The sequence below is a fragment of the Numida meleagris genome, chromosome 2 (genome assembly GCF_002078875.1).
Source record: "Numida meleagris isolate 19003 breed g44 Domestic line chromosome 2, NumMel1.0, whole genome shotgun sequence".
NCBI lineage: Eukaryota > Metazoa > Chordata > Aves > Galliformes > Numididae > Numida > Numida meleagris.
In genome coordinates this window covers 43674112-43690611 of record NC_034410.1, presented here as the reverse complement: position 1 = coordinate 43690611, position 16500 = coordinate 43674112, and the positions used below count along the sequence as shown (strand labels likewise).

The 16500-nt window shown below is 38.1% G+C and overlaps 1 protein-coding gene across 11 annotated transcripts in view; it reads left to right on the top strand.

The window, feature by feature from the left end:
* The window catches only part of ULK4 (unc-51 like kinase 4), a 221747-nt gene that overhangs the window by 46165 nt on the left and 159082 nt on the right, over positions 1-16500 (top strand). For all 11 annotated transcript variants that reach the window (XR_002436196.1, XM_021389306.1, XM_021389301.1 and 8 more), the window contains exons 21-23: positions 4252-4434; positions 11651-11778; positions 16091-16224. Coding sequence is in view for 10 of the 11 variants with exons in the window: in XM_021389306.1 (XP_021244981.1) it covers positions 4252-4434; positions 11651-11778; positions 16091-16224 (445 nt within the window). In the remaining variant the exon portion in view is untranslated. The remainder of the gene's footprint in view (positions 1-4251; positions 4435-11650; positions 11779-16090; positions 16225-16500) is intronic.

Below are 16500 nucleotides of genomic sequence, written 5' to 3'. Positions count from 1 at the left end.
GCCACCAATACTGGTAACATTTCAGGACTGAACAGTAATTTGACTTTGTTTAAACAGAGTGTGATAACTGGATGCTGATTTCCTGAGTAGCGTTCAGGCTCACTGAGTTTGTGTTGGCTTCTCAAATAGAAAATGGTAAAGTTGCTGCTGCGGTAGTATGCACTTAAACACATCTAGCAGTGAGGTAATGCATGAGAGAAAATTAAAAACATCTAAGCATGCCTGAAGAAATAAACTGTAGAAAAAAATATTGTTACAAAATATATATGTATTTATTAAATATTGACCTCAGCATGCCTTTTTGGCAAACACTTGCATGGGGAATAAACTGCTCAAACACAGGGAAAATGCACTGACTTTTAAGTACATCTTATTTAACAAAATATACATAATAGAAGCCTGTGAGTTACCATATTTATGTAGTACTTCAAAACTGAATCATCTGACAGTCCTGGGTTGGCGCTCATTAGCATTACAATGATATTGCCATTTTTGCCAAGCTCTCACTCCTTAATTTTTTTTAAATTTATTTTTCACTTTTCATGTAAAATCAAGAATGTAGCTGTCAAAGCCTATTTGTCCTCAGGAACTACTCTGCCGTGCCCTCTTGTAGGTGGCATATGTTAGTACCAAGCTATGTTTTTAAGGTCATGACAGCAGCAATTACGAGGATTCCGTAAAGAAGAATGATTTGTTAAATGCTCTTTCTATTAGTTTTTTTATCAGGGAAGACCAGGTTCCTTACAAGACCATGCTTCAGCATCAGGCCATCCATTTAAAGAGATGACCAAGTTGTGTGTGTACAGAGTTCTGCTGAGGCAAAAATCTCCTCAGCATCTTGTTCTTGAATATGTGCAAATCTGCAGTATAAATGTATGCAAGGATCATATAAGGGGGTGTATGGGAACTGCTGAGTCATGGCCTGAACCACTGATTGAGCACCTGGAGGAAAGACCCAGTCAGCCCTGGGAGCACAGGTGAAGGCAATTCACCTGTGCAACCAGAAGGGGTGGAGCCTGGCTCCACCCCTCTTAGGCCTCATTTAAGGGCTGACTGCCCCTGAGGAAGGATCTCTGCCTGGAGATCCCTCCTTGGTGGGAGCCTTTTCCTGTGAGCCCCAAATCTTCCGATCTGGGTGAGCGCTGTATTTTCCTTCCACTTTTTGGAACGCTGTTTCCATTGCGTTAGTCCTGCTTATCGCTACAGGGGGAAAAAAAGCCATTGTTTCCAACATTTTTTTTTTTCCTGTGAAGGAACAGGCTTACTGGAAGATCACACCTCTCACTTGGGTGACTACTGAGGTTACAGTCACACTAGAGGCAGAGCTTGCTCCAGGTCAGCATACTGGCGAGGTTTGAATGAAGGCAGCAGGGAGAAGGACTGCAGGAGTATGAGATGCTTGGTCTTCTACATCACTGATCCAGCTGCCCTGTTTCTTGGTGCTTTTTTTAATGGAAATTATTGCTATCTGTGTAGCAAATTCCATCTTCTTTCATACATGTCACTTCACATAAGTGTACTTTTTGTCTGAAGTTGTTACTGGATTTTCCCCTCTACTTTTTTGAGAATTGTACACCCTTTACTGAATGTTTGAGGTGTAATTATTGTATGTTGCATATGAAGTGAACTGATCTGCAGCTTTCTAAAGTAAAATACATGAAGATGTTCCTCTAATCTTTTTGCTGCTTTGTAATTGAGCACCAAAGGAGCAAGAGGTTGAACTTCTATTTATTGCAGTTATTAGTCAAGATCTTATATAAATCATAGCTATGTACTAATACTGTTGAGTTGTTTGAGCATGTAATCTTAACTTTGGAAAACACTCAGATAACCAACTGATATTGAAATCTAGCACAGGTAGGTCTTACACCGGTTGAAGTTTATAGAGATTTAAATAACATAAATTTTTTTGGAGTAGCATACTAATATATTCTCAGGTTATATCATACTATATATTTTCTGCCTTCATTAAATAGCATTGTGGCATATCGTTGCCGCAGATATGTAGGCATTATTTATTCTGCATATTGATAATGTGTCCTATTATGTTTTATCATGGTATCATTCTGCCTTGTTTAAATCTCTCCTGAAGAATGTATTCTTGACTGACATGTTTATTCACTATAAAAAAAACACTTATGTTAAGAAACATGTGTGCTGTATCTTTACCTGGAGCTAGCACATTGTCTATGAAGTATATCAGCAGTAAGGCAATATGGGATTTTACTTAATAATTATTTCAATCAGCAACAAAAATATATCAGGACGACTTTCAGTCCTCAGCCACTATCATCAAGAAATGACACTTTGTGCTGTCCTACCTGCCAGAGGTGCAAATGGAGATTGCTTCGGTATTTTTGCTCACTTTGGGGTAGTCCAGCCTGCCTTAGTTTTGCTATTATATTTAACTATATCTTTGTTTTGCTGGACTCAGAATAGAAATAATTCAGTAAGATGCCTAAATGACATTCTGACAAGCTCAGCAGCAAGATTTTTTTCTAGTATATGGAAAGTTATTCTCATTTTTTTAAATAATTATTAATCTTAAGAAATAGCTTCTGCTGGAGAAGTAACTACTTGAAACATAAGCCACTTACGTGGAAAAAGAAAATGGGAGAGCTCAACGAAATTGTTTTCTTAAATAATTGATGTTGAATAGTTTCTTTTTGAGACTTAGCGACCACAGATGCATTAAAGCATTCATTCTCAAATTTGGGACGCATAGAGTGCATCCTGAGAGGATGAATGTTACCCAGATGCTATATATTGTATAAGACCGGGAAGCAATGGATAAGGCACAAATATTGTTGGGGTTGTGGCTGCTGGGAGAAAAACTGCAGTGCTAAGACTGGATGGAGACCAAAGGTGGAATAGTTCATTCTAAGAGAGGCTCTACAAATGCCTTTCTATCGCTGTGATCATGTCTTGTTCAAAGGCTGCTTCTGACAGAGGATGATGTGGGATCTCCTCTACTCTTACATGTTCTCATAATTTCCAGATCCTTGTCCAACTGCTTTTTTTCACCTGTCTCATCTGTTTTCTCAAAATGCAGATCTACTTAAGTGGTTTATGAGAATTTGTCTTCTATTCCCCATAAAGCTCAATCTGCTTTTCTGCTGAAACGTTCATTTCAATCATTCAACAGAGCGCTCAATGATAACAGGAGTTGAAAGTTTCTCCCCTTTGCTGTTAGAGGGATGGAGCTTTCCTGCTGTCTCTGAAGCTGCAAAACAGTCCTAGAAGACAGCCATGTCTCTGCAAGGTTTGCCTGGATGTTTCTAATGCCCTTGTGGCTGTGGCTACCCCTTTTTTGACTAGGTCTGTAGCAGGGAGCTCAGGCACTGGTAACTCTGCAAACACCATGTTAGTGTAACAACTTTGTCCTTTTTGCTTTGACAAAGTTTGTCTGTAGGCCTCAACAATTCATGGTAATGTTAACCCTGAGGATGCATTATTCCTTGGGCCTGCTTATTTTGAGAGCTCAGACTAGAGATGAATGATTGAATTGTATCCCTGGGGAAACAGACATTGCTGTACTTAAACAGACTGAATGCCTATGTTTTAAGGAAAGAAAAGGGAGGAAAAAAGGAAAAAGCTGTAATCAATATTATTGTAGGACCAAAAAGGACAAGAAGGTGTGGGTACTGAGTAGGTGAATGGCATCAATAAAGTGCTTGTTTAAAGACATGTTTTAGGTTGGTCTTTTTTGTTCCTTCCTTTTTTTCTTTTTCCTCCTCTGAAATGAGAGCTCACTACTGAATGGGCACTGAGTTAGAAGCAATTTCTAAATATAGCTGGTTAGGAGAGAGCAAAGAAATGATGATATTGACTACTTCTTTCAGAATAAAGTTGCTTAAATCTAATTCAGATTTTCACATGAATCAAATAATCTGTTTCCTTATCCTAACACTACATTCAAGCCAAAGAAAACAAAACTATTTTAAGTGTCTGAAGAGTCATGTTTTCCTCATCTGGATACAGCAAAAGCAGTTACAGTGTCATGAAGGTTGCACTCCCTGAAGCATTAAAAGCTAAAAGAAACCTTGAGTTGAAGGCTAATCCACCTTGGAGGTAATTTGATAGTTTTTGTTAGGAAATAGCTAAGTTAGTGTACACTAAACACTCCCGAATTGAACAGAACACTGAACACTACTGGTTTTTGTTTGCTTATGTTTATCTTATGACTGAAATGGTGTGCATTCTTTATTAAAAACTCTATTAAAAAACAGTATTTCTGTTTTGCTTTTGTAGGCCTTATGCAGAATTACTCGTTATTCACCCAGTGCTTTCCAGAGTGTCATTGAGAAGGTGGGATTAACAGCTGTACTAAATTCCTTGGTAACTGGAATATGCAAAATTCAGCAGAATGTGCTCACCATGTTTTCTGCAATGTTGTCATGTGGAATTCATCTCCAGAGGCTGATGCAAGAAAAGGTTTGATTTCAGATTAATAGTATTCAATGGCATGGAAATTTACTAATGGAAAGTTAAAAAAAAATTCCTTCTGGTGGTGTGTCTGGGAACTGCTGAGTCATGGCCTGAGCCAGTGATTGAGCACCTGGAGGAAAGACCCAGTCAGCCCTGGGAGCACAGGTGAAGGCAATTCACTGTGTGACCTGTCTCCACCCCCTCTTAGCCCTCATTTAAGGGCTGACTGCCACTGAGGAAGGATCTCTTTCTGGAGATCCCTCCTTGGTTGAAGCATTTCCCTGCGGACCCAGAATCTTCTGATATGGGTGAGCAATCTACTTCCCTTCCTTTGTAGCAGCTTGCTATTGTGCTGGTCCTTCCACCTCTTTTGTAATGCCTTTTCCATCATCTTGGTCCTTCGAATTGTTACGTAGTGCTTTTGTGTTTTCAAAATGTTCAGCTCAGTAACAGCTAAGTACCTGAATAACAGAAAATTAGGAACTGATCTCCATTTTCTCAAAATTAGGATCTGTGAATTTAGCATTTTGTTAGAGGAAAAAAAAGAGGGCTCAATAATGTCCTTCAAAAATTAGTACTTACAGAAAATTACTACCTGCTCATGTAATATAGATTATGTGTTATTTTTATATTTGTTTGTTGAAAATACAAATAATGAGGTGTATAATGTTTCTTATTCTCAGATCCTTAAGAGCTGATACTAATGGATATATATATATATTCCTACTGCAGCTAGGATTCAATCTAAATACTAAAACATACTAGAAAACTCTAGTATGACTGTAAAACCGGGTTTTTTATGGTCCTAAAGAAAAACATGAAGAAATAAAGATAACTACCTGGACATTGCACTCTTAAACATTTAAAAGAGATAATGAGTGTCCTAAATGAATCTAAAGCTATACTTTGTTCTCTCTTTAAAGGACTTTGACCAATTCGTAAGCAAAATGTCTTGCAGAAATCAGGTTTGGGTTTGAAGGGACCTTACAGATCTGTGTAGATGCTGTGTGCAGGGGCACCTCCCATGTGATCAGGCTGCTGAGAGCCTTATCTAACCTGGCCTTGAATACCTCCAGGGAGGGGGCATCCACAGCTTCTCTGGCAGCCTGTGCCTGTGCCTCACCACTGTTCTCTCATAAAAAAGAGTTTCTACTTCATATTTAACCTAAACCTATCCTTTTCGGTTTAAAGCTATTACCCATTGTCGTGTCACTACATTCCCTGACGAAGAGTCTGTCTGCACCTTTACTGTAGGCCCCTTTGGGTACTGATAGGCTGCTGTCAGGTCTCCCTGGAGCCTTCTCCAGGCTCAACAACCACGCCTCTCTCAGCCCCTCTTCATTGGAGAGGTGTTCCAGTCCTCTGAGGATCCTTATGGCCTTCTCTGAACCTGCTCCAACTGCTACATGTACTTGGGCCCAGAGCTGAATGCAGTGCTGCAGGTGGGGCCTCATGGGAGTGGAGCAGAGGCGGACAATCCCCTCTGTCACCTTGCTTGGCACACTGCTTTTGAAGGATACTTCTGGCTTTCTGGACTGCAAGAACACATAGCCAGTTCATGTTAAGTATTTCATCTACCAGCACCTCTAACTCCTTCTCTGCAGAGCTGCTTTTAGTATGTTCTTCTCTCAAGATGATCGAAAGCTTTCTAATTCATCACCAAAATATTCCATGTTTAGGGAAATAATGTTTAATTTTTGTCAGTACATCTGCACAATTCACAAACAAAATCAATTCATCTCTACTCAAAGAGTAAAAAAATTAAAGAGAGGAGCTGATGTTTTTGTATGTGCTGTAACCTGATACTCATCTTGACTGAAAAATGCATTAGACTTTACTTGAAACGCATTGGTTTAGTTTCTCTATATATGGTTTTAACAACAATATTTAAATGAGGAAATAATATAGTCTTCCACTCATCTCTTCTTGCAGCCTGAAATTACTCATTCTCTTCCTGAAAGTCATTTAGTTTCATGTCAGAGTTGTCAATGTGCTCTGTGTAAATGCCTATCAGCTGGCCTTGAGCTTTCCGCAGATTCCACTTACAACAGCATTAACAGGTGGCAAATTGTCCTGTCATGCCACAGTTTCAAACACCTTATTGCACATTGGTGATCTATTGAGAGAAGCATGTTCAAAGAGCATTCACTTGAACATTCAGGGAAAGAATTCAGTGTGTAACAAGCATATGGCTACACCAAGTCGACACTTTTCAATATTCTTTGTGTGTGACGCACACATGCATCCTAATGAAAGAAGAGGAAGAGAAAAAGCAAGTGGCCAGTGTCAGTCTCCCAAGTATTTTATCTTTTGTTGAATTCTTGTGTACTGTACCGTAAGAAATAGAAAGACCTCAGTGTTTACGGAGGGTAATTTTTAATAGAACTGCAAACCAACATATTAAATTATGTTTAAATATACAAATTCAAGATGGAAGTCATTTAACTCTGTGTATTTTATCTGGAAACCCCCTTAGCTTGCAAGCCTTAAGCCTGCCTTTATTTTTGACTCCCTTTGAGAACGGAATGAAATAGTTTACAAAATAAAAACTAGGAGAATAGAAAGGAGAAATGCTGTTCTGTAGACATCTGTGCCAATATAAATCTTTGGAGAACTACAGTGGCTTAAAAGGTTTAGTTTTTTTTTTTTATCCCTCTCTGATGCAGTTATCTTCTATTATACTTTCATGTTTTGAAAACAAAACAACAACAAAAACAGTAATAGTATGAAATGATGTTTTTAAAGTAAAATGTGGAAGAAGAACTTAGAATCAAACATCTTTGAACACTATAACAGTAGATAAAAAAGAAAATTAATCTGGCTGTCAAGTATCACCCTTGAATGAATGAAAAACAATTGACATTTTGATAAGTCTGCACAAAGCTGACTGACATGCTCCTGCTGGGAAGTCGCCAGCCTGCATGTTGGATCTACCTACATGGCCAGCATGTTTTGGGTGCTGTCTTGACCAAAAGACATGAGTCAGCTACCATCTCTGTTTTTGTGGTGGTTCTTGAGTGTGTGTGCTAGTGGTACCAGTCACCTCTTGTGTAAACCATGCCCTCATTATTCAGCAATGTGAGTCCTTAAGATCAGAGGGTATCCTCTTCCTGGTTCTTTTATACAGCCCTTCAGGACATGAAATGGTGAAAGCTAACAGATTCAGGCCTTGTGGAAGTGTTTAAAGCTCTGAATTATTTTTTATTGCTGTATTTTTTTTTTCCATATAACTCTTAATTTATAATGTTACGGAGATATTTGCAGTTCATAAGAAGCAAATTTGAAAATATTCTAGAAAGCATCAAATACTTGCTATAGCATCTTCGGAGTTTCTTGTATAGCGAAATAATGGTCTGTTTTCCTCTTGTTTAACCAGTTTAAATGGTTAATTGCTTTTCTTGATTTATTTTAAATTTGCTTTAAGAATGCTAAGAATATCCAATGTAAAATCATGATCTCGTTGTGGTAGAGTTGCTCACTTGTAATGAAAGCAGTGTCCTTACCCTGCAGAGTCTCCATGGATACATCAAACAGTTGTGAGCAAGGGAGGAACAATGTAACAGTGAAACAATTCATAATTAATATGTTCGTATTTCAGCAATTTTTGCTTTTTCTGATTTGAGTTCTGCAGGTCAGCAAAGTTGTGCTGCAGATTTTCTTTGGATAAACTGTTGCTGTTTGGCAGTCCTCAGACCAGGCAAAAAAGTAAATTACAAAATGTCACATTCGTTTCTTAAGACAGATCATTAGAGCATTCTTAAGTAAGTTGGATAAGTTTGATATAACAACAGTTTAATTGACTGTGTCAATTAAAATTGCACCCCCTGCAAATGGAATGTTCTTGCTTTCCAAACTGTGAGGAATAGAACTACAGCTGTGTTTTGGCTTGTAGATGCATGTGTTTATGTCATGTTGCCTCAGTGCTTGGTCTGTCAGGTCCATTTGTGTTAGCAGGCAGTGTTGCATTGTACATGCTGTTATTCTAAGCCTGAGACTTTATTATTGTAAAAGCTCTTTTTTTTTTTTTTTTTTTTGCGGTTGCTCTGGGTTATTTCTTACAAAAAAGAAAAAGCCAAAATACCACTTTACCAAAATTTCAACCTTTGCTTCTAATTTGTTTATTGTTTTAAAAAACTTATTGCTGCAGATTCACACTGGAGGAGCTGCAAGTCCTGCTCCATGAACAATTGAACTGTTTAAAGTATTAACTTTATGCAGTTCAGTCTCATCAACCATGAGACTGAAGAATGTTATCTATTTATAAACTAAATGACATAAAGATGAGAAAGAATTAGTGGAATAATTAATAGCTTGTTCTTCTGGAACATCTTATTGTTTGCATTGATGGCAATCTACATTTTGAAGACGAAGTTTAAATAGTATCACAGTAAAATCTGATGGTTCATTGGCTGGATTTCACACTTATGTTCTTTCTTCCAGTGAAGTGTTGCAGTCTGCCTCTAACAAACTACATTTGGTCTTGATTTTCAGTTTTATGAGGAAGAAGTTGCCTTTCAGTTATTCTGTCAGCAAAAGAGGGAGTTTGAATAACACTTAGCATGTTAAATGTGCATCATAGCAGGATTTAAAACTTTATATACAATGTGCAGTTATATAGAATCATAGAATAGAATCATAGAATTAGCTATGTTGGAAAAGACCTACAAGATCACCTAGTCCAACCATCCACCTACCACCAGTTACCCCACTAAACCATGTCTCTCAACGCTATATCTAAATGTTTCTTGAACACCTCCCGGGACGGTGACTCCACCACCTCCCTGGGCAGCCCATTCCAGCGCCTGACCACTCTTTCAGAAAATAGTGTTTCCTAATGTCCAGCCTAAATCTCCCCTGGTGCAACTTGAGGCCATTCCCCCTCGTCCTGTCACTAGTTACAAGAGAGAAGAGGCTGACCCCCCCCAGCTCACTACAACCTCCCTTCAGGTAGTTATAGAGAGCGATAAGGTCCCCCCTGAGCCTCCTCTTCTCCAGACTGAACAATCCGAGCTCCCTCAGCCGCTCCTCATAAGGCCTGTGCTCCAGACCCCTCACCAGCTTCGTCGCCCTCCTCTGAACACGCTCCAGGGCCTCAATGTCTTTTTTGCAGTGAGGGGCCCAAAACTGGACACAGTACTCGGGGTGGGGCCTCACTAGGGCTGAGTACAGAGGGACAATGACTTCCCTACTCCTACTGGCAACACTATTTCTGATACAAGCCAGGATGCCATTGGCCTTCTTGGCCACCTGGGCACACTGCTGGCTCATGCTCAGCCGAGCATCGACCAATACCCCCAAGTCCGTTTCCTCCACACAACCTTCCAGCCACTCTGCCCCAAGCCTGTAGCGCTGCCTGGGGTTGTGCAGGACCCGGCACTTGGTCTTGTTGAACCTCATCCCGTTGGCTTCAGCCCAGAGATCCAGCCTGTCCAGGTCTCTCTGAAGGGCCTCTCTACCCCCAGGCAGCTCGACACTTCCTGCCAGCTTGGTGTCATCTGCAAACTTACTGAGGGTGCTCTCAATGCCCTCATCCAGGTCATCAATAAAGATATTGAAGAGGACAGGCCCCAGCACCGACCCCTGGGGAACACCACTCGTGACCAGTTGCCAGCTGGATTTAACTCCATTCACCACCACTCTCTGGGCCCGACCCTCCAGCCACCTCTTTACCCAGCAAAGAGTGTACCTGTCCAAGCCACAGGGTGCCAGTTTCTCCAGGAGAATACTGTGGGAGACGGTGTATATACTGGGTGGCTGCTTTATTCCATGGTATCACTCTTGAGAATCCAGCTCAAATGTGTACGTTATTGGAAGATAGTTTCTGGGTGATGAGGCCGTTGGTGCTTTCTCATCTTCTTGGACTCAGTTTTTAATTCTGAATCAGAGAGACAGGTTAGAGGTAGGGTTTATGTTTTCAAAATAAGGCATCCTGCAGTTACTGTGTAACCCAAACAGTCTTCCTGCCAGGAAGGAGAGTATATATCAGTAGAGGCTATTTTCATTCCTCAGAGACTAATAACATGGGAATATCTTCAGGATCCATTCCTCTCAGATCCTCCAAATGGTATTCTTTCCCCACCTCCATCTCCTCAGGAGTTGTAATATACTGTTGGACAAACCATAAATGATCCTCATCTTACCCTTTTTACAATTCGTAACACCTACTGCTGTTAGTGATAGTGTGAGAATTCCTCTTTATTCCTGCCACTGATTCTCAGCAGCTTTATTTCCCGGAAAGTTGAGACGGTACACATGCATTGCACATCTCTCCAGATGTCAGTTTGCACTGCAGAAACTAGAAGGAAAATCATTTTTATATTCAGGGCAAAATAGAGAGAAGGAAAAAAGCTGTAATTTCAGAATCCAGTCAGCTAACTATTGCTTACCTCTTGAAGGAAGTATTTTGTGTATTGTTATTCTTTTTTTTTTTTTCCTCATTCTCTTTGTTAAAGTTTTAAAATGCTTCTTTCATTTGGAGGGAAGGATTTAGCAAGAACCTTAGGCTTTTATGAATTGACTTGATCATAAGAATGGGGAACGATCAGTGGATTAGGAAAGTATTGGCTCTTTACTGCATTTGGTTTATCCTTTTTCTTGATTTGCAAGTCTAATTTGAGTTGTTCCTTGAAAAGGTGGTCTTTAGTTAATGAACCTAAAATAAAACTAATTTAGGTAAGTACAGATGGACAAGGTACAAACTATCTACCAAGTATTACCATCTATTTGGAGCATCTGCTGCATCGTTTATGATCTGATGTAGCCATGATTATATCCATCGAAGGTGGTGTTTTATCTTTCTGCATGTTTGGGAATTAATAGGTAAACATTTTGTCTTATTGGTGCTGAAGTGTATATATATTCTGAAAATCCGTCAGTCTTAGAGATAAGTATGTTAAAATATCTCGTCTTAAGGATGAATATAAGATATTTTTTAATGCTTGGTAGTCCATTTTGGACTCAGTAGAACAGATAGTGTTTTCTTGCTGTGGCATGTGTGAAGTTGAACAGAGCAGCTTTTCACTTGGCCTGTCTATTTTGGACAAAATTTATTTAGTTGTGTTGTATGGATTTTATTTGCTACGGGAATGGAGTGAAAAGAGACATGCTAATACAGAACACAAATGAAAATTTGGCATTTAAAATGTATACAGTGATAAAATATAATGCAAGTAACCATTTTACATAAGATAATAATAATTTTTTTGTGTTTATTCCCACCAAGGAATTTGTGACTACAGTTATTCGTTTACTTGAAAGTCCTTCAACTTTTATACGAGCGAAAGCATTTCTGGTCTTATTGCAAGTTTTAATAAATAGCAGGGAAATGTTGCTACTCAGCTGTCAAGCAAGGTAAGGTGATAATGGAATTTATGGTTAGAGTTGCAGTGCTTCAAAGTTGTGTCTAAGTCGCTTTCAATATGTTGTATAGAATCATAGAATTGCTCAAGTAGGAAAAGACCTTCAAGATCATCAAGTCCAACCGTGTATTTTGGAGTCAGTGTTTTATGAACTATCTTCTGTGCAATGCAGATCTTTTTGTTTCTAAGAATATCAAGAAAAAAGTTTTCTGTTTTGTCTTTTGTTGTCAGGTGATGATTACTTACAAGGGGAGGCCACTTTGGCTTACAAGGAGAGTCTTTAAAAGTAACTGGTGGTCCCCGTTAGGATAAGCACGGAACAGGTTTTGTTTTGGGTGGGGCAAATACTGTACCAGTGAGTTGTTGCTGTGGTGGGAATGCAAAATAAAAAGGTCTGTCATGTACCATCCTCGTCTTAGGATGTGATATAACCTGTAGTCTCTTCAGTATAGGTACATTGAAAGTAGAATAAAGTTTCATGACTGTTTATGTTGTTGACGTGATCTGCAGAACAATCACTGAATTCCTGTGACTTTTGCATGAAATATTTTATTTGTTCCTATGTTTTAAAATGCTTTGCAGGAAATGGATGCTTTTCAATTCAATTCGATTCACAGTGGAATAGTTATTGGAATTTTTTGCACAATAGTACTCTCATATAAGATGAGAGGAAATGAGATTGTTAGAATATAAATTGCCACCGTGTTTTTGAGATGATTGGAGAAATAAGTTGAAAGAAATTTTATTGAGTATTTGTAACAGTGAAATACAGTGTAGACCCAGTGTTTATGGGATTGGAATAAAGTGGATTTGAAACTGAAAGTAAAAAAGGATGAGTCTTGTGGGTAGCTATAGTCTGTTGACAGCAAATATAATTTCCCTATATCTTATATTGCTTTCTGAGAAGAATTAAGATGTGTATGTGGAGTCAGAGGGCTGGATTTATAAGGAGCAGGTGAGTTATACCATCAAACCATTGTGAGGGGACATCTTTTGGAGTGCTGTCATTTTATACCCCTCCACTCACATACGTATCTGTAGAAATGCCAAATTTTGTAGATTGTAGAGAGTAAGCGCTGATTACAAGCGCTGTTGTGCATCTTGTACTTGTAAAAATGCTTTATCAAATGATGTGTTCTGGATAGTGTAGAATGTATGATGATTTTATGTGCTTCTTCTAGCACATACGGCTGAGACATATTTGGAGGAATGTCTAACCATTGTTCTGTACTGACTGTTAATATTTATTTATCTATACCTAAGGTGTTACGTGAAGGAGAGGAACTTCAATACATTTTAGTGGCAATTTATTCTTTCTTTTCTTCCTTTCTTTCTTTCTTTTTTTTTTTTTTTTAAATTAAGGATGCTTTCCACTGAGCAGCATCTCTGAAGAAAATGTGTTGTAAGTTTGGGCTGTTGTGTTGTGAATTCTGTGCTGCTGTTTTGTGATGCTCCAGGCAGAGCAGATTAGAGACCAAAACATTATGTAACATACTAGCTAAAACAACAGGGTAAGCCTTATAGCAGCTTTACTGAACACATAAACTCCTATTCTTCATTTGTTGTGATTTCTTCACAACTTCTCTTCAACAATCAGTGTATCTCCGCAGGGCAGATGATCTAGACTAAAACATTTATCTTATATCTAGAATGCAAGATGATTACAGTAGGATGAGAGAGGAAAAATGAGCTATTTTGTGTGGGGATAGCTACTTTTGTGATATCCTGAACTCTGGAAGAATTTTTCTTAAGCCCAGCCGAGATAATGGATATTCTTTAATTTTTATTAATAGTAATTCAACACTGTATTTTAGATAAATATCTCCAGTTCTGTAAGAGAAATTAATACTAATAAATTTAAAATTTCTAGTACAGTAGAAAGAACATGGTTAACTATTGAAAGTGTTTTATATGGGAGGAACTTTGGGGAGGAGCTCTTTATAAGGGCAGGTAGCAACAGGACAAGGGGAGGTGGCTTTAAACTGGAACAGGGTAGATTTAGACTAGATATTGGGAAGACATTCTTTACTGTGAGGCTGGTGAGACACTGGAACAGGTTGCCCAGCAAGGTTGTGGATGCCCCCTCCCTAGAAGCATTCAAGGCCAGGCTGAATGGGGCTTTGAGCAACCTGGTCTAGAGGGAGGTGTCCCAGCCTATAGCAGGGGGTTGGAACTAGATGATCTTAAAGGTCCCTTCCAACCCAAACCATTCAATGATTCTATATACTCAAATCATTTTATAAAGATATTTGAGAATTATAAAGATTATGTAGTACAATGCATGTAATTTATACTTACTGGCTTGTCTTTAGCATTTGCAGCTAATAACCATAACATGATTTTTATTTCTTCAGATTATATGATCTGATTATGAAAAAGATAGCCAATATAAGGAAATTTTTCAGTATGCATACATACTTCACGTGTATGTTGTGGGGTGGGTTTGAATGTGATAAAGCAATCGGTCTTAATGATACGAAACTTAATTTAGTAACACCTGTGTATCTTCGTCATGCATTGCTGGGTGCTTGTCAAACATGTGGTCTGAATATATCAAAAAAGTGTAATATTTCCATAGGCCTGATTTTGCCCATTAGACAGAACACTAAGACTATTCAGGCAGTAAAAATAACTGATTTTCTGCAAAGGACTGAGGGACTTGTTGAAGGAAAATAAAGACAAAAATGTTCCATGACTATATATGAATTTGTACAATTTTCTCAGACAGCATTTATTTGAACAGTACTGTCAGGGAAAAATCAGTGTGCATGTTTTTAGAAAATCCTCATGAAAGACAATTTTGTGATAGGGAAGACAACAAAAAGAAACCACATGAATTTACATAAACAGTTTTTGTGTAAAATACTTAGTTGTTTGGAAAGGCTAGTGTCCTTTCTACTGTTGTAATTTAAAACATTCTTTTATATATGTATATATATATAAAAATGTAAGGCATTTGAAAGAAAAATTTTGTTTAAAGCATTGTCAGATTTTTAAGTAGTTCTCATCGACCACACAAATGAGAAACCATTGTAATCTTGCCATCTCTGGAAGTTGTATTAAAATGTCGAAGATGTCCCCATAGTCTATGGGAAGCGCAGCTGAAAGTGTTACTGAATGGGTCTTGTGATTTCTCTCTATCTTCATCTTTGTAGCACAGTTGAGGAAGGATAAGGTGAGCAACTGGTCATTGTTTTGAAGCCTGATCCTGCAAAATGCATTCTCGAGTAACTTTTACTTAGTTGAGTGAATGATGTCTACAATGGAAACATACACTTTCTAGCATAAAAATTTGTATTACTGATCCTTCAGTTTTGTTGTATACACCTGTGGCAGGTTAATTAAGATTAGCATTGATTGTAAGAAGAGTGTGTAAGAAAAATGATAATACTAAAATACATTCTTAAACTCCAGAGCATGGCTTTCAGTCACCAGTGACTGATGGTTCTGTGTGCCAACCCCCCTGGGAGTTTGAGTATGAAACAGAGATGTCAATATTAGGCCCCTAAAGGAAAATCTGGCCCTTCTGTCTATTCAAATGAGTATTTTAAAATATTGCCTGAAGCATTCTGTTATAGGTGTATTATTAAAGCAATCTCTTGTAAGTTAGCCAATGGCTAATAAATTGGTTACCATAGTTTACTACGTAAAGTGTCATCCTGCAGAACAGCATAATTTTACAGCATTTGTCAGTTAGAATGTAAGCTTTGGGTTTTGTCTTTAGAAATCTGGAAAATCATGTTTCCAGAGGAAGGTATAATGCTAGTTAGACTTTTCTATCTCTTTTTTTTTTTATCTCTTTCTTTATAGCTATTCTCAGTAATGCTAAAATGTGAGTAGGCTATTTTATGATTAATTTTGAATGATTTTTCTTGACTGACAGATTGATCACTTGTTACGTTGACTTAAGAATCCTAAGAGCCAGAATAATTTACATGTTGGGAAAGGTTGTCTTTAGTCTCAGCTTGTACTGTGTATGTTGGTCATATGTTTCAAAATAAAGTGAATTTCTACATCTAATTGATTCACTCCCTATATTAGTATCATATCTTCATTTAAATTAGTAAAGCTGCATTTACAGTAGCTTTTTTTTCCTGTTGTTCCTCTACACAATCATTTTATCTTAAAATTTTATCTATTTGAAGGGGAAACCCTGAAATTTCAACAAAATGATTGAATTATCACAAATGTATTATCTTGATTATAACCACAAGTACTAGAAATGCATGCTGCAGTAGTATTTTACAGATATAGTATCATTTTGGTATTATGAGAGGTAACATTTTGCACGTGCTTAAACGTAGGCTTGTGATGTATATTGAAAGAGACAGCAGAAAGACCACAGCAGGAAAAGAGCAGCAAAGCGGCAATGAATACCTGTCAAAATGCCTGGATCTTCTCATCCATCACATTGTACGGGAGCTGCCAGGGATTCTAGGTAAGCTGAGCTGGTTAACTGAACTAATCTTATCTTTACTTACTCCCTTGAGAAATACTTAGATATCTCCCTATACATATACAGATGGAAAGGTTGTGTTTTCTGATTATATGAAGTTTGGATGTTGTCAACTTCGTGAAGTTCCTTAGTTTTGTCACGATCAGACATTTTGTACTGGAGTCTTGAATGTAAGATTCAACTCAGGAAAGGGGCCCAACTGTGCAAGAACTTTTATCAATGTTCTAAAGATATTCCAATGATTGGAAAACCTAAAAG